Below are 24,378 nucleotides of genomic sequence, written 5' to 3' on the forward strand. Positions count from 1 at the left end.
CATTTCCTGGGCTATTTTTAAAGGGATGGTTCTAAGATGTAGCTGCAGAGTGAAGAATGCCATTGAATTACTGCTCAGCATTTTTTTGTTTTTTTTTCTGTCCCACAGCTCCAAGTGTCCTATCCAAGTTTGTTCAGCTATAAATATCAAAAAGGCAACCCCAAGACTGTATATTGAGGCAGAATAGTGAGTCTGTCTGCAGGTGCACTAGGGGGCAAAAGAACCTGTGGCAAATAGGTGGGCTGTTTTCGGGGTGAGTGCTACAGCAGTAAGGATGGCATGGGATGATTGGAGAAAGGGGAGGGATGGAGTATGGATAACGAGGGATGATTGGAGAAAAGAGAGGGATGCAGTATAGATAAAGAGGGATGATTGGAGGAAGGGGAGGGACGCAGTATGGATAACAAAGGATGATTGGAGGAAGGGGAGGGACGCAATATGGATAATGAAGGAGTTATGGAGGAAGAGGTGGCATGCAGTATGGATAAAGAGGGATGATTGGAGGAAGGGGAGAGATAGAGTTTGTATAACAAGGAATGATTGGAGGAAGGGGAGGGACGCAGTATGGATAACAAAGGATGATTGGAGGAAGGGGAGGGACGCAATATGGATAATGAAGGAGTTATGGAGGAAGAGGAGGCATGCAGTATGGATAAAGAGGGATGATTGGAGGAAGAGGAAAGGTAGAGTTTGTATAACAAGGAATGATTGGAGGAAGGGGAGGGACACAGTATGGATAAAGATGGATGACTGGAGGAAGGAGAGGGTGGTATGGATAATGAGGGATGAATGGAGGAAGAGGAGGGATGCAGTATGCATAACGAAGGAGTAATGGAGGAAGGGGAGGGATGCAGTATGGATAACGGAGTAATGGAGGAAGAGGAGGGATGCAGTATGGATAATGAAGGAGTAATGGAGGAAGAGGAGGGATGCAGTATGGATAACGAAGGAGTAATGGAGGAAGAGGAGGGATGCAGTATGGATAACGAAGGAGTAATGGAGGAAGGGGAGGGATGCAGTATGGATAATGGAGTAATGGAGGAAGGAGAGGGATGCAGTATGGATAACGAAGGAGTAATGGAGGAAGGGGAGGGATGCAGTATGGATAATGGAGTAATGGAGGAAGGAGAGGGATGCAGTATGGATAACGAAGGAGTAATGGAGGAAGGGGAGGGATGCAGTATGGATAACGAAGGAGTAATGGAGAAAGAGGAGGGATGCAGTATGGATAAAAAAGGATGAAGGAAGGAAAGGGAGGGATGCAGTATGGATAACAATGGAGTAATGGAGGAAGAGGAGGGATGGAGTTGGGATAACAAGGATTGATTGGAGGAAGGTGAGGGCGGTATGGATAACCAGGGATGAATGGAGGAAGGGGAGGGACGCAGTATGGATAATGAAGGATAAATTGAGGAAGAGGAAGGATGGAGTTGGGATAACAAGGATTGATTGGAGGAAGGAGAGGGCGGTATGGGTAACCAGGGATGAATGGAGGATGGGGATGGATGCAGTAGGGATAATGAATGATAAATTAAGGAAGAGGAGGGATGGAGTTTGGCTAACAAGGAATGATTGGAGAAACACTGTATGTGTAGCGCCCACCACCTTTAGGTGGGTGCTAACAGGTTAGAGATAGGTGAAATTGTCAGTGCCGTACACTCTTGTTTAGGCCTGGTGGGTTAATTTGGTTTGGGAGGAGTGGTAGAATAGAGGGGTGGTGCGACCACCTGTACTCTGCCCTGGGAAAACCCTCCCTTGCGTTCTCCAAGAATGTTTTGGAAAGGAGGCGGGTCATGGACTGGAGTGCAGGCAGTGTATATGGCCCCTGGCCCAATCATTAATTTGTGGGGTGGAAGAACGGAGGTATGTTGGCAGTATGGTATGAAGTACACAGCAGCTCCCAAGGGAGTAGTGTGCTATATGGATATCAAGGAATGATTAGAGAGGAGTTTGGATAATGATTGGTGGAAGGGGATGAATGATTGGAGGGACTGGGGTGATGCAGTTTGGATAACAAGGAATAATTACAGAAAGAGGAGGAATGATTGGAGGGATGGAGTTTGGGTAAAGCCCCATACACACTATCAGTTTTTCTGCTGAGTTTTTCCTTCAGATTTACCAAAACCATATAATATGAGGTCAAACCTTAGGAGTTTCAATTTGTATGCAATCAGGCAGGCCCTTCTACTACATGATTTTGGTAAACCTGAAGGAAAAACTCAGCAGAAAAACTGATAGTGTGTATGAGGCTTAACAGGGAATGACTGGAGGAAGGAGAGGGATGATTGGAGAGATGGAGTTTAGATAACAGGGAATGACTGGAGGAAGGGGAGGGATGGAGTTTGGATAACAGGGAATGATTGGAGGAAGGGGGGGGGATGGAGTTTGGATAACAGGGAATGATTGGAGGAAGGGGAGAGATGGAGTTTGGATAACAGGGAATGATTGGAGGAAGGGGAAGAATGATTGGGGAGATGGAGTTTGGATACCAGGGAATGATTGGAGGAGGGGGGGGGGGAGTTTGGATAACAGGGAATGATTGGAGGAAGGAGGGGGATGCAGTTTGGATAACAGGGAATGATTGGAGGAAGGGGAGGAATGATTGGAGGAAGGGGAGGGATGGAGTTTGGATAACAGGGAATGATTGGAGGAAGGGGAGGGATGCAGTTTGGATAACATGGAATGATTGGAGGAAGGGGAGGGATGGAGTTTGGATAACAGGGAATGATTGGAGGAAGGGGAGGGATGAAGTTTGGATAACAGGGAATGATTGGAGGAAGGGGAAGAATGATTGGAGAGATGGAGTTTAGATACCAGGGAATGATTGGAGAAAGGGGAGAGATGGAGTTTGGATACCAGGGAATGATTGGAGGAAGGGGAGGGATGGAGTTTGGATACCAGGGAATGATTGGAGGAAGGGGAAGGATGGAGTTTGGATAACAGGGAATGATTGGAGGAAGGGGAGGGATGTAGTTTGGATAAAAGGGAATGATTGGAGGAAGGGGAGGGATGTAGTTTGGATAACAGGGAATGATTGAAGGAAGGGGAGGGATGGAGTTTGGATAACAGGGAATGATTGGAGGAAGGGGAGAGATGGGGTTTGGATAACAGGGAATGATTGGAGGAAGGGGAGGGATGGAGATTGGATAACAGGGAATGATTGGAGGAAGGGGAAGAATGATTGAGGAGATGAAGTTTGGATAACAGGGAATGATTGGAAGAAGGGGAGAGATGGAGTTTGGATAACAGAGGATGATTGGAGCAAGGGGGGGGGGGTGAAGTCTGGATAACAGGGAATGATTGGAGAAAGGGGGGGGGGTGAAGTCTGGATAACAGGGAATGATTGGAGGAAGGGGGGGTGAAGTCTGGATAACAGGGAATGATTGGAGGAAGGGGAGGGATGTAGTTTGGATAACAGGGAATGATTGGAGGAAGGGGAAGAATGATTGGGGAGATGGAGTTTGGATAACAGGGAATGATTGGAGGAAGGGGATTGATGGAGTTTGGATAACAGGGAATGATTGGAGGAAGGGGAGGGATGGAGTTTGGATAACAGGGAATGATTGGAGGAAGGGGATTGATGGAGTTTGGATAACAGGGAATGATTGGAGGAAGGGGAGGGATGGAGTTTGGATACCAGGGAATGATTGGAGGAAGGGGAGGGGTGGAGTTTGGATAACAGGGAATGATTGGAGGAAGGAGAGGGATGCAGTTTGGATAACAGGGAATGATTGGAGGAAGGAGAGGGATGCAGTTTGGATAACAGGGAATGATTGGAGGAAGGGGAGGAATGATTGGAGGAAGGGGAGGAATGATTGGAGGAAGGGGAGGGATGGAGTTTGGATAACAGGGAATGATTGGAGGAAGGGGAGGGATGCAGTTTGGATAACATGGAATGATTGGAGGAAGGGGAGGGATGGAGTTTGGATAACAGGGAATGATTGGAGGAAGGGGAGAGATGGAGTTTAGATACCAGGGAATGATTGGAGAAAGGGGAGAGATGGAGTTTGGATACCATGGAATGATTGGAGGAAGGGGAGGGATGGAGTTTGGATAACAGGGAATGATTGGAGGAAGGGGAAGGATGGAGTTTGGATAACAGGGAATGATTGGAGGAAGGGGAGGGATGCAGTTTGTATAACAGGGAATGATTGGAGGAAGGGGAGGGATGTAGTTTGGATAACATGGAATGATTGGAGGAAGGGGAGGGATGTAGTTTGGATAACAGGGAATGATTGAAGGAAGGGGAGGGATGGAGTTTGGATAACAGGGAATGATTGGAGGAAGGGGAGGGATGGAGATTGGATAACAGGGAATGATTGGAGGAAGGGGAAGAATGATTGAGGAGATGGAGTTTGGATAACAGGGAATGATTGGAAGAAGGGGAGAGATGGAGTTTGGATAACAGATGATGATTGGAGGAAGGGGGGGGGGGTGAAGTCTGGATAACAGGGAATGATTGGAGGAAGGGGGGGATGAAGTCTAGATAACAGGGAATGATTGGAGGAAGGGGGGGGGGTGAAGTCTGGATAACAGGGAATGATTGGAGCAAGGGGGGGGGGGGTGAAGTCTGGATAACAGGGAATGATTGGGGGAAGGGGAGGGATGTAGTTTGGATATCAGGGAATGATTGGAGGAAGGGGAAGAATGATTGAGGAGATGGAGTTTGGATAACAGAGAATGATTGGAAGAAGGGGAGAGATGGAGTTTGGATAACAGAGGATGAATGGAGGAAGGGGGGGGGGGGGTCTGGATAACAGGGAATGATTGGAGGAAGGGGGGGGGGGTGAAGTCTGGATAACAGGGAATGATTGGAGGAAGGGGAGGGATGTAGTTTGGATAACAGGGAATGATTGGAGGAAGGGGAAGAATGATTGGGGAGATGGAGTTTGGATACCAGGGAATGATTGGAAGAAGGGGAGAGATGGAGTTTGGATAACAGAGGATGATTGGAGGAAGGGGGGGGGGTGAAGTCTGGATAACAGGGAATGATTGGAGGAAGGGGGGGGGGGTGAAGTCTGGATAACAGGGAATGATTGGAGGAAGGGGGGGGGGTGAAGTCTGGATAACAGGGAATGATTGGAGGAAGGGGGGGGGGGGGTGAAGTCTGGATAACAGGGAATGATTGGAGGAAGGGGAGGGATGTAGTTTGGATAACAGGGAATGATTGGAGGAAGGGGAAGAATGATTGGGGAGATGGAGTTTGGATACCAGGGAATGATTGGAAGAAGGGGAGAGATGGAGTTTGGATAACAGAGGATGATTGGAGCAAGGGGGGGGGGGGGGGGGGGGTGAAGTCTGGATAACAGGGAATGATTGGAGAAAGGGGGGGGATGTAGTTTGGATAACAGGGAATGATTGAAGGAAGGGGAGGGATGGAGTTTGGATAACAGGGAATGATTGGAGGAAGGGGAGGGATGGAGATTGGATAACAGGGAATGATTGGAGGAAGGGGAAGAATGATTGAGGAGATGGAGTTTGGATAACAGGGAATGATTGGAAGAAGGGGAGAGATGGAGTTTGGATAACAGATGATGATTGGAGGAAGGGGGGGGGGGTGAAGTCTGGATAACAGGGAATGATTGGAGGAAGGGGGGGATGAAGTCTAGATAACAGGGAATGATTGGAGGAAGGGGGGGGGTGAAGTCTGGATAACAGGGAATGATTGGAGCAAGGGGGGGGGGGGGGGTGAAGTCTGGATAACAGGGAATGATTGGGGGAAGGGGAGGGATGTAGTTTGGATATCAGGGAATGATTGGAGGAAGGGGAAGAATGATTGAGGAGATGGAGTTTGGATAACAGAGAATGATTGGAAGAAGGGGAGAGATGGAGTTTGGATAACAGAGGATGAATGGAGGAAGGGGGGGGGGGTCTGGATAACAGGGAATGATTGGAGGAAGGGGGGGGGGGTGAAGTCTGGATAACAGGGAATGATTGGAGGAAGGGGAGGGATGTAGTTTGGATAACAGGGAATGATTGGAGGAAGGGGAAGAATGATTGGGGAGATGGAGTTTGGATACCAGGGAATGATTGGAAGAAGGGGAGAGATGGAGTTTGGATAACAGAGGATGATTGGAGGAAGGGGGGGGGGGGTGAAGTCTGGATAACAGGGAATGATTGGAGGAAGGGGGGGGGGGTGAAGTCTGGATAACAGGGAATGATTGGAGGAAGGGGGGGGGGGTGAAGTCTGGATAACAGGGAATGATTGGAGGAAGGGGGGGGGGTGAAGTCTGGATAACAGGGAATGATTGGAGGAAGGGGAGGGATGTAGTTTGGATAACAGGGAATGATTGGAGGAAGGGGAAGAATGATTGGGGAGATGGAGTTTGGATACCAGGGAATGATTGGAAGAAGTGGAGAGATGGAGTTTGGATAACAGAGGATGATTGGAGGAAGGGGGGGTGAAGTCTGGATAACAGGGAATGATTGGAGGAAGGGGGGGGATGAAGTCTGGATAACAGGGAATGATTGGAGGAAGGGGGGGGATGAAGTCTGGATAACAGGGAATGATTGGAGGAAGGGGGGGGGGTGAAGTCTGGATAACAGGGAATGATTGGAGGAAGGGAAGGGATGTAGTTTGGATATCAGGGAATGATTGGAGGAAGGGGAGGGATACAGTATAGATGAAGAGGGATGATTGGAGGAAGGCGGTCCAGATGAGGCGAGATGTGTGGTGTCAGGGGCGGTAGGTGGGCGGGTTCCTCCCGCTCGGCCCTCCCTCTAGTCTGCCTGTGGCCGCAGTGCGGAGCTCTCCGGTCTCCCGGCCTCGCTATGTATGAGAGCGATATGCGGGAGGTGGTGGGCTCCGAGCCGGGTACGGAGGTGCTGGTGAAGCCGGAGCGCTGGCGCTGCTATGTGAGTCGGGTGACGGTGGAGCCGGTGATGTTCCTGGCGATGTTCTGTGTGGCGCTGCAGGGTCCCCTCACCACCCAGTACTTGTGGGAGAGAATCAGCGCCGACATCGGATACAACGGGACCAAGACCGAGGGCTGCACCAACCTCACCAATGAGCTGGAGAAGGTGAGACCGAGACACCTGGGTGGGGCGGGACTGTGTGCTGGTCACCTGCCACCATCTGTATACAGTCAACCCCCCCCCCCCCCCACTATATACACAGAACCCCCCCCCCCCCCCACTATATACACATGCCCCCCCCACTATATGCACATAAGTCCCCCCCCCCACTATATACACATGGCCCCCCCACTATATGCACAGAGCCCCCCCACCACTATATACACAGAGCCCCCCCCAGTATATGCACAGAGCCCCCAACTGTATACACAGAGCACCTCCCTCCACCCCCCAACTGTATACACAGAGCAGCACCCCATCACTATATACACAGAGCCCCACCCATATACACAGCACCCCCCCCCCCCACTATATACCTAGAGCAGCCCCCCCCCCATATTCAGTATTCAGGGCACCCCCACGGAGCGCGCACCCCCCACACTATATAGACGGAGCACTCCACACCATATACACAGAGCACCCCTCGCCTGTCCTCATAGTCCTAATTCTTTTCTTTTTTCTCCTCTTCTTATACACTTTTATTACAGTCAAGTATTATTGCTGGAGTGGAAGTATCTGTCTGGAAGATGAATATGTCCCGTCTGTGCTTTGCTGTGATGAAGCCCTCATCACTAGTTATCATATTACCTAAATCCTAGGGCCAGGAGGAGAGCCTTGTCATGAAGCCTTTCAAAGTCACGTGACCAGCTTTCCTCCAATTACAAAACTCTGCTGAGAGACAGCTCTGTGCGGTAACACTGTACAGTACACATTTTATGAATGGTCCATGGTTTGTGGATGGTAGCACAGGAGAACAAATGGTGATGAGCTGTACTATTTTCAGACCCTTTCACACCAGATACATTGGTGTCTGTTCCAGCATAGACAACACAAATTGGCCTGTTTTCCAGATGTCAGCTCACCCCACATCATTGCTGTGCTTTGTGTAGAAGAAAGTACTGCATGCACTGCTTTCACTGTAGCGGGTTCTGATGTCCACCATCGCAATGCTGCTCCAGTGAATAGAACTATTGAAATGTCACTCGCGAGAACAGCCCTTTATGGGAAATCCTCAGGAAGTATGAGGAACAACCTTCTGAAAATGCTAGTTGCCTGGTTATATCTGCCTTCAGTACCACAGAGTCAGACCTGGAAAAAGTATGAAAGACAAGTCCAAAATACTTATATATTGGTTCTGGGCTAGCGTCAGCAGAAGAGTTAAAGATCAAAGCCTAATGTTTTCTGAATGAGAAGCCCATAAAAAGCATCCCCCATAGTCCTCTCATGACGTTTGTTTTTCTAAGTGGATGTGTGTGAGAATATATCATTTATCCACTTAACACCAAATCCCATACATGTATGTCATTTGCCTTTAAGTGATTATACCGGGATCATGCCTGAGGAGTCATCTCAGTATTATTTTGTACAGCCATCAGCCATCTTTTTTTATGTAAAGGCAATTCAAATTAACTGCTGGATGGCTTTTACAGGTGGAGGGAGGGGTTGCCATCCCAGCAGTGAGCCCGGAATGAAAGCCGGAGCTTCTGCTGGCTTTCCACAGAGCTCATAGAGGACTGGACGGCCCCTGATGAGCTCTATGGTAAAGGAAACCTGAAGTGACAAGCACTTGTCCTGTCTGGTTTTTCTGGATGTAAATAGTGCCATTTTTCAATTTGGAAAGCACCTGACCATACTGATCTTGGTGTGATCAGATGCTTTTAAAGGCAGAGGAGACAGCTGGGGTCTAACAGACCCCAGATCTCTCCATAAAGAGTGATGTTTACATTGACTGCAAAAAGTGATACAAACTGTAAAAAAACAAACAGAATAATAAAAAAAAATACAAAGTGCCCCCACTCGTGCTTGCAAAGGCAAACGCACGTGTTGGTCCCACACGCATAGATAAACTGGTATTGCCGTGAATGTCAGAGTGAGAGCAATAATTCTAGCACCAGACCACCTCTAAGCCCCCGTACACACGGTCGGACATTCCGACGGAAAATGTCCGATCGGACCGTGTTGTCGGATAATCCGACCATGTGTGGGCTCCATCGGACTGTTTCCATCTGAATATCCGACGGACAAAGTTTTAGAGCTGGGCTATAAAACTTTCCGACAACATGATCGGACTTTGTCCGATTGTGTGTAGAGAATTCCGATCGGACAAAGTGCCACGCATGCTCAGATCAAATTCCTAGACCAAAGCTATTGGCTACTAGCCTGAACGTAGTCCCGTCGTAACGAAATAACGTCATCACGTTACGTACGATTGGATTGTCCATCAACTTTGTCTGACCGTGTGTATGCAACACCAGTTTTGGACAAAATCCGACGGATTTTGTTGTCGGAATGTCCCACCGTGTGTACAAGGGCTTACTCTAAACTGGTAACTTGTAGAAGCTTTTAAAGCATTGACTATGGTGACATCGTTTGTCGCCATTCCACAAGTGTGCACAATTTTAAAGAGTGGCATGTTCAGTAGCTATTTACATGTCTTAACATCATCTTTTTATATTTTATAGAGGAAATTTTGGTACCAATCCCTGAAAATGACCATTCTTTATATATAATTTTTTTTTTTTTTTAAATATAATATATTTTTAAATGACTGATTTTTATTATTGGCCATTATTGCCACTTTTAGTGCAAGAAAAAGCCATCCCCCTAAGCACCAACGCCCTAAGCACTGTAAAATAGTGGCAAAATCACAAATTACAGTGCATCTCTAATATTTAACCAAAAAATTGGGTATTTAAAATGTGTTTGTAAGCCATAAAATCAGCGTATATATTTTTTTTTCCCCAAAAATTTGTGCTTGAAAAACAAGGTGCCATTTAAAAAAAAAAAAAAAATCCACCATTTTATTCTCTAGAGCCTAAGTAATTTTCTAGCAAAAAAAGATTTTTACAATAAACAAAGTGCCAGAAAAAAACCTGGTCTTCAAGTGTGTATATACACTTTCTCTTTCACATGTCTTCATGCTGGACCCTCTTCCTCTTTTTTGACTGGCATCACTGATGCAGAGTTTGGCGCTGACGTTTGCACCACTCTGCATCATTATACTAGCACCTGCTAGGGTTCCTCGATGCCGCTAAGGGTTCTGTGAGAAGTTTTTGCCTTAGATTAGTTTTTTTTTATTTTCTGCTAAAGCCAGTGGTGTGTGAACACACTCAGACTCCACCCGCAAAAAAATGCACACCAAAAGGTGAAACACAAAAGGTATACAGGGTGTACACACAGTCCCCTGCAGAGAAAAGACCCTAGCCCTGATCCCCGAGCGCAAGCCTCCTGATGGGGACTTGGGTACTTTACTGATTCACCTGGCTGGAAACCAGATGGACCCCGTTCTCTGGGAGGTCTGCCGAGACAGACCACCCCAAGTACTAGGTGGGGCTCCCCTAAGGAGACCACACGAGGGAGGGAAAACTAAGCCAGAAGGCCATGTCCACACCCTCCCCCGACTTTCAAGGAAGGTTCGAGGACCTACACTCTACTAATCAAACGTGTACAACGCAAAGCAACCCAAAAAAGACAAAAGGAACAAACGTAAAGGTGGGGGAAAGGATGGTGGAGAAAGTACAATACAATGGCCGCCCTTGAAGAAAAAATTCCTCTGGTCCTAGCCAAAAGGCCCAGCCCAAGAGGCAGGTACAAAAGTGTGCACCATAGTGCAGTGACCTAGGTGCCAATAAAACTCGGTGATCTTCACTCACAGTGAGAGTTATGGCACCCCTGGACTGCCACTCCCGGGGCACATACACCACAGACTTTTTTTCAAAGCCCAGCATTTAGCCAGACCAGTGCTGCTACAGACCTACCAGGAGTACCCCTTCCGGCTTTCTCAGGAAGAACCTTCTCCCGGCTCTTGGTTCATTGAACATAACGGTTTTGGTTTCTACCGATACTAACTTTCCAGGTTACTGTCACACCAATGGATTTGCATAGCCACCACCTCCCCAACCACCCTCAATGGTCGGGAAAGTAGCACAGCGCCTCCACTGGAAACTCGTAAGAACAGATCCTACACTTGATCTTAGCCAAAAAACCAAGAAGGGGTTCCCCGTGACCAGATGGTCATTTCAAGGATTCCTCCTGCATTGTTTGGTCACCTGGATCTTCATGTTTAACATCTGTGGGTGACAGAGGCGCGTGTTTTACCAGATGCAGGGAAATGTAACTGGCTTTTTTCAGTATTTGATGGTTGAATGACTGACAGGGGAGCTCAGCCTAACAACATCTGGTGAAATTGTCTGACTGGTTCAGTCTGTTGTAGTTTAAAAATATCTGTGTGTGTGTACGGATTGATATACACACTAAGGGGTGGACTTCACATCCTTTTTATTATCATCCTTTTCTTTCTATGTTAAGAACACCCAAATATCTTTTGATCTTTTCAGTTTGCTTGATGGCATTTCAGTTTTTCTCTGTTTAAAATGACTTCAGGAATTTGTAGACAAACAAAAGATCCTTCCTTCTCCGAGGTCTTATATGTGCTTTAACCATTTCACTGCCAGACCCTGCACTCCAATCCTGACTTCACATCCTACGCTGAAATCATTATCAATGCACACAAACATAGCGAACAAAACTCCTACCCAATTGAAGAACAAAACTTTTTATTAAGGTAAAAAATTAAAACTATTTTGTGACATTTAAATTGTGCCCATTACTTGGAAGTGTGCTTTGACATGTTGCCCTATATAGTGTTAAATTAATGTCATTTTTAAAAATTATATTAAAAAATACATAAATAGGCACTCCTGATATCTTGTAGTAATGCACTGCAGGACTTGTGAAAAATGCATTCCAGAACACATTCATTGGTGTGCATTAGGGAATCCCATTCATTTGAATTGACTGCACTAAGAACATATGGTTGTGCTCATAAGTTTACACACCCTGGCAGAATTTGATTTCTTGGCCACTTTTTTAGAGAATATTAATGATAAAACAAAAACTGTTCTTTCACTCATGGTTAGTGTTTGTCTTGAGCCATTTGTTATCAATCAACTGTGTTTACTCTTCATACTTCATACTAAATCATAATGGTAACAGAAACTACCCAAATGACCCTGATCAAAAGATTACATACCCCAGTTCTTAATAACGTGTATTGCCCCCTTTAAAATCAATGACAGCTTGAAGTCTTTTTGTGGTATTTGTGGATGAGGCTCTTTATCTTCTCAGATGGTAAAGCTGCCCATTCCTCTGGGGGGGGGGGGGGAGCCTCCAGTTCCTGTAAATTCTTGGGTTGTCTTGCATGAACTGATGAACTGCACATTTGAGATCTCCCCAGAGTGGCTCAATGATATTGCGGTCAGAAGACTGAGATGGCCACTGCAGGACCTTCACTTTATTCTGCTGTAGCCAATGACAGGTCGACTTGGCGTTTGTGTTTTGGATCGTTGTCACAATGTCCAAGTACGTCCCATGCGCAGCTTCCTGGCTAATGAATGCAAATGTTCCTCCAGAATTTTTTGATAACATCCTGCATTCATCTTGCCATCAATTTTGACCAAACATCCTGTGCCTTTTGTAGCTCCCACGTTACCGATCCAACTCTGTTTTACAGTAGGAATGGTTTAACTTTCATCACAGGCCTTTTCTTCTCTCCAAATATAGCGTTTTATGATTGTGGTCAAAAAGCTCAATTTTGGGAGCCGTCACTCCAAATGACATTGTGCCAGAAGGTTTGAGGCTTGTCTCTGGGCTGTTTGGCGTATTGTAAGTGGGATACTTTGTGATATTTACGTAGTAATGGCTTTATTCTGGCGACTTGATAGTGCAGCCCATCTTTCTTCAAGTACCTCCTTATTGTGCACCTTTGAAACAGACGCATGTTTCCAGAGTCCTTTTTTTTTTTTTTTCACCTGAAGTTATTTTCCTGGCAGTTGTGGCTGAAATTTTAGTTGGTCTACCTGACTGTGGTTTAGTTTCAACAGAACCTCTAATTTTCCACTTCTTGATTAGAGTTTGAACACTGGCATTCTCAATTCCTTGGATATCTTATATCCCTTTCCTCTTTTATACAGTTCAACTACCTTTTCCCACAGATCATTTGACAATTCTTTTTGCTTTCCCCATGACTCAGAATCCAGAAATGTCAGTTGAGCACTGGATGAAAGATGCAAGGGTCTGTCAGTAATCCAGAAACTCCATTGAGAGATTCTATCTCTAAGATCATAAATTCTGCCAGGGTATGTAAACTTATGAGCACAACTGTACATTGCATTAAGCGGTATTTTTATGCCGTGCATCATGTTACCACTTTTTGTTGTGCCCTGCATTAGCAGGGTGCATTGGTGTGCCATTAACAATGAATGTTGTCAATGGTGCACATTTTCCCACATCACATCAGTATAAATAGGAATTGTTTTTTTTTTTTTTTTTAACTATGGAGTGAGGTGGGGCTTTACTGAAATATCAGTGAAATATCAGCAGTATGACGAGACCCCTGGTATTCTGAAATGTATAGAAAGAAATTTGGGGACAGGGCCCTCAATCTTTCTCTATTGCAGCTGTGGCTGCCATCAATAACACTGAAGAGGCTCTCCTGTGCATTCACAAAAGAGGAGATGGTCATAGGCATTAATATTTACTATCTGAGTATATATGAATGAACACTTGGTGCTCAACACTGATCACCTCAGTGTTCAGGATTGGTAAATAGAACAGTCATTAACTGAACTTCCATGCTGCCATCCTGAAGATCAGTCCTCCCTGCTGGGTGCCGGCAGTCTTCACTGCTACAGGTTGGGGGAAAGCAGGGGAGGGAATCGGTAGAGACAGCGAACTGTGCAGGGGACACAGAATGGTGTTTGCTGGCAACCATCTGTCAATGGATCCTCCTTGCCTAGGTGGTTACCAGTTGTCCTCCACTGCCTCTTCGCTGAGAACTGAGCCACCAAACACCACCGATGGCTCAGTCCTCACTCCTCCCCGAACAGAGATGCTGCCTGTCAGTCAGCTTCTCTCCTGCTCCTTCACGCTTATTGGAACGCTGAGCTGTGGAGGGGCCGTCTCAGCAACTCGCTAAGGCGGCTGGCAGATCCAGACTTTGGAAGTGATCTCAGGAGAGAGCGAACAAAAAAAGTTATCCAAAGCTGTAATTTGTTGTAATCTATATTTCAGTTTAGACAGCTAGGCAGATATTCTTCTGTGAAGTACAGTGATCAGTCACTGCTGTGCAAAGCTAATGTCTTCACACTCAGAAAAAGCACATTAAGGCCGGTCATACATTATAGACTTTTCCTCTGTGCTTAACAACCAGTATAATAGGAGTTCAAACCTAAACACAATTTGTATGCCGTCAGGCAGGTCCTTGGACTACATAGTTGAAGGTAAATCTAAAGGAAATTGAATAAGAAAATTGTATAATGTATGGCCAGCTTAAAAGTAAAGTTCATTGCTGGAAACAAGTTTGTGCACAGCTTAGCTTTGTGCTGATGCCATACAAAAAAAGTGCAGAGCTTCTTTTGATGTACTACAGGTATCACCTCTGACTTCCAAATAAAGGCATTCTTTTAGGATTTTGGCAAACTGAACGACTGTAAGGTTTGACTACTTACTATAGCAGTATAAATCGAAAATGGTAAGTATTAATAGTTTTGTTATGCAGCTGTAGAGATAGGTGTGCATAAATGCGTAATTAGACATTTTATAGCATGACTGTTTATTGAGGATCAAACATCAAAACACTGCCTGAGTCACCGGATAATTTATACTGATAGTGTTCACTTGCAAGTGAAAAACCACCTAATAAGCAAATTGAAATGACACGCTCAGATTATTATCTCATGGCTCTGTGTACAGCCACCTACAATATAGGGCTTGTGTTCAGCGAGGTCTATAAACATTTACCACAGGCAGGATTATAGAATACTTGCTAAACACAAGATAATATGTGTGTACTTGCAAAAAAGACCTGCAAACCCCGTCGCAAAAAACTAAGTAATACAATACATACTCAATTAAATGGACAGCAGCATCTAAAACACCATTCTGAGTAGGATGTGTAACTAACTCCAACCAAACGAAAAAGTATGCTATCCTTGTGCTAGGTATAATTTAATAAATCACATAAAGAGACATAATAACCAATGATGAACTAAAATTGAAATATCTGTGCAAATAAAGTCCATATAAATGTACAAAAAAAATCTTTTTTTTTTTTTTTTTTTTGCTGTGAAGGAATGAGAACGTGCCCCCAAAAGGAATCCCCACAAACAATTAAATGAGCACCCTACCAGCTGCTCTGATCCCACAAGGAGACATCTTGCTGCATAGCGGCCTTCTATACCACAATCCTTGTATGCACTGGTTCCACAGTCTTCTAAGCCAAGATAGACTCCATGGAGGAAGTTAAAGTACAGAGGAAAATCCATAGTGTAGTATTTCACAAAGATTTTAATAAAATTGCTCTTACAATTTTAACAGCATGCGTTACAAACAACCTGCAGGTCCAATCGGTCATAACGTCACCTGTGAGGCCCCTCCCAACGCTTTTCTCTGTAACCAGTTCTGGGGATATAGCCTGCTGGTGGTTTGTAACACATGCTGGGCTGAACAGATCACGAGGATGTCTCTGTATAAACTATTCGCTGTTAGCACAGCGATCTCCCCTGCATTGCTATTGTGTTTTCCTCCAAACACTGCTACTCTTTTACCATGCTTGCCTGCCACTTATTATTTATTTTTCCTTTTACAACCATGTTAAGATATTATAAACGCACATGTTGGGGGGGATTCAGTTTAAAACAGTTGGCAATGGCATCATAAAGATCTGTATTCAGCAATACCATACTGGTGTTCGAAAAGTACTTTCAAGCGGAGTTCCACCCAAAAGTGGAACCTCCCCTCAAGTGCCACAGTTGGCCCCTTTCGGGGGGGACAGGATACCTGCCTTTAAACGTATCCTGTTCTCACATTGGGGCCGTGGCCCGTGACATCACCGCGGGGCTCCCTCTTCCTCCCTATTGCCGGGCCAGTAGCAGAGAGGAGTGGGGCCTCGAGCATGCGCAGTAGGGTTCCCAGCATGAAGCCATAAGGCTACACTGCCGGGTAACCTTACCCGCAATGGCAGCGGCAGCACCCGACAGCTGATGGAAACATCAGCTGCAGTGCCAACATCGATGGACTCCAGGGCAGGTAAGTGTCCTACTGCAGCTGCTGGCTTTTAGCAATATGTGTAGCTTCTGGCTTTTATATTTTATTTTTTTGGGTGGAACACTGCTTTTAAGGACTTCCAGAACGGCTCAGTTTGAAAACGTAAATGTTTGCTATATATGATTGTCTTCTCACTTCTCACTACTCACTATTCTTGGGTGAAATTTCATGTATGCTGTGCTTTATCAGTATTTACAGATAAACTATTTTGTAGTAATTGCTTGTGCTGTTATACTTTTATTTTGATCTGCCTCTCTTATTCGTAGGAAGTGGAAAAGCAAACTTCGCACTGGAGTCTTTACATAAACCTGAGTGGATTACTTGTTGGCCTGTTCTCGGTGACTCTCCTGGGTCCATGGAGCGACCATGTGGGACGTCGCCCAATACTCATCCTTCCTTTCATCGGACTGACCTTGCAAGTTGGCGTGTATCTATTGGTTATGTACCTAGAGCTACATGTTGGCTATTTATTAATTGGACGTGTTCTTTCTGGCCTCACCGGTGACTTCAACACCATCCTTGCTGGTTGTTTTGCTTACATAGCAGACATCACAGATCGCGAGTCACGCACATTCCGTGTTGCTGTATTGGAGGCATGTCTAGGTATAGCTGGAATGGTGGCCAGTATCCTCGGTGGATACTGGCGAAAGAGCCAGGGCTACATTAACCCATTCTGGCTTGCGTTGGCTGTTAACGTCTTCACTGCTTTTTATGTTTATTTCTGTGTCAGGGAGTCGGTAAAAGACAAAAAGCCGTCAAGCTTGATTACTCCCAAGCACTATAAGACAGTCTATCAACTCTTCTCTTTGCCAGGAGAGAATAAACGTCAGAGCAAGCTTTGGCTGTACTGTTTGGCTCTCCTATTGGTTGTAACTGTTCACATGGGAGCAAAGGACCTGATGGTGATTTATGAACTCAGCTTTCCTCTGTGCTGGGACTCCTTCCTTATTGGCTATGGATCAGCGGCCGAGCACCTGACATATCTCAGCAGCCTGGCTGGACTGCGCCTGTTCCAGCTGTTCCTTGCAGATGGCTGGGTCGCAGAGTTGGGATTCTTATCTAATATCGCAGGCCTGGTAGTCTTCTCTGTGGCCTCTACCACTCCAGTTATGTTTACAGGTGAGGTATTATATCATGGAAACCCACTTTTCCTTGGGGGGGGGGAGCATGTGACTTAATGAGGTAACCTCACAACAGACTGCGCACGCACGTGCAGCATTTGTGGCCCTTTTTAAGATGCATTTTATTCACTCGGGGTATATGTTGTGTTATGTTTACAAACATGTCTAAAAAAAATAAAAAATAAAAATCACTATTGTCAGTGTATATTAAGGTAAACCTGTGATGGCAGGAATTTAGGACCCGGAAAGGTCTTCCTCTTCATTATGAGCTCTCTGTAGTGAAATCAGGATAGTTATGTTGGGCCTGGAGCCTATACCTTGACACCTCTACCATAGTTCTATCCTTACAGGTTCATTTTTAAATGCACGTATCTGCCGTGACTGTAACTTCCTAGTCTTTCTAATGTGTTTCCTAAGTAAACTCTCCAGAAGGGGAGGGGAAATGATGGGGACCCCAACTCTTTCCTCACTCTATCCAAACTTGGAGTTTTAAAGTAAAACCCTCAATATCTCAACCACTATGCTGTTTACCACCATTGATTTTCAGTGCGCCAGTTATTTGCTTTAGATCAGATTAGTCCTGGACAAGCTCAGAAGCCCAGCTGTAAGCAGACCTTAAAGGGGTTGTAAAGCTTTGTGTTTTTTTTTTTTTTTTTTTTTTTTCTTTCTTGTGGGCTCTTCATTGGATGATAGAAGCGCAGCCACTGGCTCCCTCTGCTGTCAAATCAATGATGTGGCGCACCGGGGGGCCAGGGTCAAGTGATGCACTCAGCGGCTATGGCTGCCGACTGTATCACATGGGAGTGCACCAGCAAGCTAACCCCCTTGGGAGAGCGCTTCCCAGAGAGGGGGTTGGCCCTTGTAGGGAGGAGCTGAGACAGCCGCTGAGGGACCCCAGAAGACGAGGATCGGGGCCACTCTGTGCAAAACTAACTGCACAGTGGAGGTAAGTATAATATGTATGTTTAAAATAAAAAAAAAAAAACCTTTACAAACCAATTAAAGGCCAAATTTTGTGTTGGGTTGTGGGGGGTGTGGTGTTTTTTTTTTTTTTTTTCCCTTCTGAATTCCAGCTTCCCTATGTACCAATATACTAATCATGTACCTCTGTTGCAGAAAAATTAAAAGCTTTCTTTGAATTTTAAAACAAGGCATTACCTTAGCCCCTGCTGTGTTCCATAGAAAGCTTCATGACTTCCTGGTATGTAGATTTGGGACATGAAGCAGTTCAGCAGCTGACCTCATTAGCGCACACATCCTGCACCCATGTCCTGTGTTTGCACGCCATCCGTCTGGTGTGCATTTACTTGGCTTGTCAATGTAGGCTGCTATGTTGTCATAGTATCTCCAGCGTCCCTCCAGATGGGCTGACCCTTGTGAGATTGACCTCTCAGAACATGAGCGATAACGTAGTTTTTTGGATCCTTGACAGAAGTACTACTTATAATTTGTCACCTTTTGAGCAGGTGTTAGAAGTAGTATATAATTTGGGGCCATTGTATACTCCTGAAATAAGTGCTAAGGGCTCATTCACACGGGCAGAAAATCGCTGCCTTTAGCTAAAGATAGTTTTGAATGCATCCAAAAGCAGCACTATAGTTATCAATGAGCCCATACTCACAGCTGCATATACATATGAAAATGTGTTTTGTATCTAACAAAAACAAAAAAAAAAAACAAAAAAATGGGACACAACTGCAGATTTTATGTGCGTAGATAGACATTTTGACTTTTTACTTAAAGTGGTGTTGCCACCAAAAAATTAAAACTGCTTAAAATTCTTAAAAAAAATAAAAAAAAAATTGGCAAAAAAAAAAATTTTTACTCACCTCTAAATACCGGTTGCTAGGGGGTCCCTCGTAATCTGCCTTCCTCATTGCCCGGGCTGGTGACATCACTTCCCCTCACGCCGCACATTCACCTGGGACCTGTCATGTGTCCCAGGTGACTGTACGGCGTATCACAGCGCCCTGCGCCGCTCGCGCATGCGCAGTGGGTGCCCGGCTGTGAAGCCACAGCCGGGTGCCCACAGTATGCATGACGGCGCCGCGAGCGGAGCGGGGAGCGAGGGGGGGGCTTCGTTCCCCCGCATCGCTGGACCCTGGGGCAGGTAAGTGTCCGATTATTAAAAGCCAGCAGCTGCAGTATTTGTAGCTGCTGACTTTTAATTTTTTTTTTTTTTAGGGGGTACCCCACTTTAACATGCATAAATGCACATAAACATGAGTATGTTTTTAGGCTTGTATGTTATGCAGGACATTTCTTTCTTACACAAAATGTGCCTAAATGCAGCGCTTTTATTTTCCCATGTGACTGAGCATCTTTTGCCAGCAAGAAGTTTCATGCAGAAAATTCAAAATATGCATCTGGATGCAGTTTATTTATTTTTTTCTTCCCTGTGTGAATGACCCCCAAGGCTGAAAAACTGGGTGTTCATTACAAGTGTATTTCTGGTAGTGTTCGGGGAACTTTGCTGTAAGTGTTTGTGCCTTGTTTATGTAATGAGGAGAAATGGCAGAGTTCTGTGTGTGTGTGTGTGTGTGGTGGGTTTTTTTTTTTTTTTTTTTTTTTTTTTTTTTTTGCTGATGGCACACTAAGAATCCAGGAAAACGTACAGATTGCGTAACTGTATTGAATGTGGTTTTCTGTCTTCTGAAGTTGCTGTAAAGCTTCCTTTGCCTTAACCTGCTAAACCTGTTTGTGTTTGTGTGTGAGTGTGGGTTTTTTTTCTTCTTAGTTTACACAGACTTTAATGGAGACGTGCATATGTAATTGTGACTGTAGGCCGCATTCTGCCCTGCTTTCAATACTGTCCTGTGGGAACAGTGAAAGTCCAATGGACCTGAATATTTGCATGAATATAACTGCAGAAGTGCTTGTCTAAACATGGCCTGGGCAAAGGTAGCAATATTGCTGATGTGCTAGCACATCATAGTTTTAGCAAATCGATCCCTGTATCCCTATGGGACGCCCTCTGGTTTTTCTCCCTAGATTGTAAATGCTCTTAACTTCAGATTAGGACCTGTCCACTCCTTTATGTTAATGTGGTCGTAAACCCTTAAATACTGTGTGTGTGTGTGTGTGTGTGTGTGTGTATATATATATATATGTATGTATATATATATATATATATATATATATATATATATATATATATATATATATATATATATATATATATATATATATATATACCCAGTGAAGTGACTGGCCTTGTGATAAAGGGATCCAAGAAATCCTCCTATGTAAGTTGTATCTGTCTTTTTTATTTTTCTTTCCCCCAAAAGCCTTTCAAAGTCCATAATTTATAAAGCTTATCTGAGCTGTCAAAAATAGGGGACAGAGGGCTGAAACTGTACTCTGGAGAGCTCTGACCGCAGATTGGAGGGAAGGGACGCACCCACCTTCATACAGTACACAGGGGGCTGTCAAATCGGCTGTAGCTCCCCACCCCTGTTACTTATTTATTTATTTTTTTGGTTTTCTCTTGATGTCAGGGAAACTTGTTAGAAGTGATTTGTGTTGATAGCAGAGGAACGAAGCAGCAGATATGACTTAGTGCTCTTAATTGAGACAAGTAAACACTGGAGAAGAACATGTTTTGTTCATATTTCATTTCTGATGTATATAACCACTTTAACCCTTTAAAGTCCACATTTTTCATTGAGTTAGCGTGACTCAAAACGTGCTCTACCAAACGGTGGAGCAGAATGTTAAGGGGTTTAGCCAAGCTTCTGTCATTAAGCTGTCAAATGGCAGTCTGTACTGAAGCTCAGGCATACGATCTGAGGTGGAGCTACTTCCAAGAACATTGGGGCCTTAGTGGTGCATGTGTATTGTGTTGAGTATCAGTGTCAGGAAGCTAGTTGTTAATTGGACAGAGTATAATCCCTCCCCAATCCTCATTAAATTAGTAGGTACGAGGCCCGGCAGGTGTGGAGATGCGACTCGGTGTACATTTTGTGGCATGAATGTGTTCCTTGATCCTCTGATCAAGGATGAATACTGCTGTGTAAAATGTAAGCATGTTGTTTCCCTGGAAGCCCAGGTTTTAGGTCTAGGGGAAACGACTGTCAGCACTCAGAAGTCCCTCCATTCTAAAGAGCCAGGAACGTATCCGGCAGGGGCCAGCACATAGGCGGTTGGAGATAGAGGTGCAGGCACTAGAAAAGAGTAGATGGGTGACAGTCAGGAAGGATAGAGGGGGAAAGGGCCAGGGAGGCCAATCTTGGGCTTGAACATCCCAATAAGCATGCTCCATTAAGTGACATTAGTGAAACCAGTCGGGGACCCACTGCTGGAGTTGAGGGACTCTCCTAGCTGCCAGGTAGAAGAACTCCTCTAGTGGGGGGCGGAGGGGAAGGAAAGGCAGATTCTAGTGGTAGGGGACTTAATTCTTAGGACGGAGAGGGCAATCTGTCACAAACATGAAACGCTGAACTGTATGCTGTCTGCCGGGTGCTCAGGTTTGGCACATCACAGATCTGGTGGACGGATTACTGGGAGGGGCTGGGGAAGAACCACTGACAAAATCTGAGGCAGATGGCATGTCCTAAACTATTTTAGGGACTTGGGAGCTAAACTGAGGAAAAGGACCTCCCAAGGTAGTATTCTCAGGAGTAATACTGGTACTTTGAGCCACACCAGAAAGGCAGAGAGATTAGGGAAGCGGCTGAGGAGCTGGTGTAGTAAGGAGGGGTATTACCCTCTGGAACATATTCCAGAGGGTAGTATTGGGGGTATTAGTGGTAGGTTGACTAAAGAACACAAACCCAAGTTAAGTATAGTAACAAGTCCTATTTGCAATCTCAGACCACCCATAAGAGGACAGTATGCGACCGGTCTAAACTACGTGGCATGTTCACCAATGCCAGGAGCCTGGTGGACAAGATGGGAGAACTAGAGATACTGTTGTAAGAGGAGGATTTAGATTTTGTGGGAATTTCAAGACTTGGTTCAACAGCTCTCATGATTGGCTGGCTGGCTGGCAACCATTCAAAGGGTGTTCCCTTTATCGCAGGGATAGAGGGGGTAAAAATGGGGAGGGGTATGCCTGTATATCAAGAATAATGTACAAGTGAATTTGAGAGATGACCTCACTAAGGGAGCTAGGGAGGAGGTGGAATCCTTATGGATAGAGCTCCGAAGAGATGAAACTAAGGGGAAAATGATGCTGGAAGTATGCTATAGGTGCCCTAACCTGAGGGAGGATGGGGAGACGGACCTCCTCACAAGTTGGAATAGCAGCAAGGATGGAAAGTGTGTCATAATGGGGAATTTTTAAATATCCAGACTGAACAGAAGGAACTGCGCATTCGTCTAAGGCTCGCCAGTTCCTAAATGTCTTGCAGGACAATTTCATGGGTCAAATGGTAGATACACCAACTACAAACACACCGTTACTAGACCTACTGATTACCAACAATACAGACCCGATCAGAGATGTGGAAGTAAGGAACCATTTAGGAAACGGTGATCGCAGTTCAATTGGCTTCAGTATAAATTATACAAATGGGAAACATAAGGAGAATACAAATTGCACTGAATTTCAAAAGGGCTAACTTACCTAAACTACAAACCTTGCTAGAAATGAATTGGGATAGAATCTTAGGAACAAAGAACACAGAGGAGAGATGGGTTTGCTTTAAAAGCATATGGAATAAGGGCATGGGCCAGTGCATCTCACTGGGAAATTTTAAAAGAGCAAACAAAAGTCATGGATCGCTTACCTCCAATGTAAAAATGCACTTAAACAAAGGAGAAGGTCTTCAAAAATACAAGGCTGTGGAATCCTCAGCATTCAGACTTTACAAAGAATGCAACAAGAAATGTAAGGGTGCAATTAGGGCAGCTAAGTTAGAACACGAAAGACACCTAGCGGAGGAGAGCACAAAAAATCCCAAGAAATTCTTTTAAGTATATAAAAAGAACAGACCATATTGGCCCATAAAGAATGAGGAAGGAAATCTGGTTACAAAGGATGGGGAGATGGCATTGAATTTATTCTTCTCAGCCTTCATGTGACTGAAGTGTTTTTTGCCTCATGACACCTCACAGGAAGTAGCACTCTCGTGGTTAACAGAAACCTACAAGAAGATACAAGGTCACGACAGAATTGGAGATTAAAGAGGAAGTAAACCCTGATGGGTTTACTTCCTCTTTTTTTCCCTGCAAAGGTAAAGCATAATGGACTACTATGCATCGCATAGTAGCTCATTATGTGTCACTTACCTGACACAGGAGCCAGCGAAGTCGCCGCTGATCCCTGTAGTCCGCCGCGTCCATCTTGCTGGTGGCGTCTCGCAGCTCCGACCAATGACAGCGGCGAAGCCGCGATGACGTCACTCCCGCGCATGCGCAACGAAGTCGCGCCTCGCAGCTCCGCCGCTGTCATACGGCGAGGCCGCGATGACGTCACTCCCGCGCATGCGCACGGGAGTCGACAAATTTGGCAAATCCATTCTTGGATTTGCCGCATTTAGTGCGCATGCGCGCCGCTGTCTACGGCGCATGCGCCGTAGACAGCGGTGCCCATTTTCGGGCAAATATCTCCTAAACCATATAGGTTTAGGAGATATTGCTTGGACCTACAGGTAAGCCTTAATCTAGGCTTACCTATAGGTCCAAGTTGTTTGGAAGGGTTTACTTCCTCTTTAATAAGTCACCAAGACCAGTTGGTTTGCACCCGATGGTCCTTGGGGGAACTGTCAAGTAATTGCTGGACCATTGGTCCTAATTTTTACGGTCTACTAACGCAGGGGATGACAAATTTGCTTGGAATCTAGGAGCCAGCTAAAAAAGTTAGGAGCCAGGTCCGTGACGGCGATCTGGACCTGTCCCTGGCCTGACATGGAGACGAGTGAGGGGAAGATGACCCCAAGCCCCTCACCTGTCTCCAAGTCATTGCCCATAGCTCTTAGAGGGACATTTTTTATTTTTTTCAAATGACACATTTTTTTTAAATTGCATTTTAGTGTAAATATGAGATGTGAGGTCTCTCTGACCCCAGATCTCATATACAAGAGGACCTGTCATGCTTTTTTTTCTATTACAAGGGATTTTTACATTCCTTGTAATA

At 45.2% G+C, this 24,378-nt stretch overlaps 1 protein-coding gene across 1 annotated transcript in view; it reads left to right on the forward strand.

The window, feature by feature from the left end:
• Positions 1 to 6,720: 6,720 nt before the first annotated feature.
• The window catches only part of SLC46A1 (solute carrier family 46 member 1), a 28,987-nt gene continuing 11,329 nt past the window's right edge, over positions 6,721 to 24,378 (forward strand). The window contains exons 1-2 of the mRNA XM_077480436.1: positions 6,721 to 7,020; positions 16,446 to 17,298. Of these exons, the coding sequence (XP_077336562.1) occupies positions 6,772 to 7,020; positions 16,446 to 17,298 (1,102 nt within the window). The 5' untranslated portion in view covers positions 6,721 to 6,771. The remainder of the gene's footprint in view (positions 7,021 to 16,445; positions 17,299 to 24,378) is intronic.

The sequence above is a fragment of the Lithobates pipiens genome, unplaced genomic scaffold (genome assembly GCF_037356315.1).
Source record: "Lithobates pipiens isolate NorthernLeopardFrog02 unplaced genomic scaffold, aLitPip1_a1.2 Scaffold_16, whole genome shotgun sequence".
Classification (NCBI taxonomy): Eukaryota; Metazoa; Chordata; class Amphibia; order Anura; family Ranidae; genus Lithobates; species Lithobates pipiens.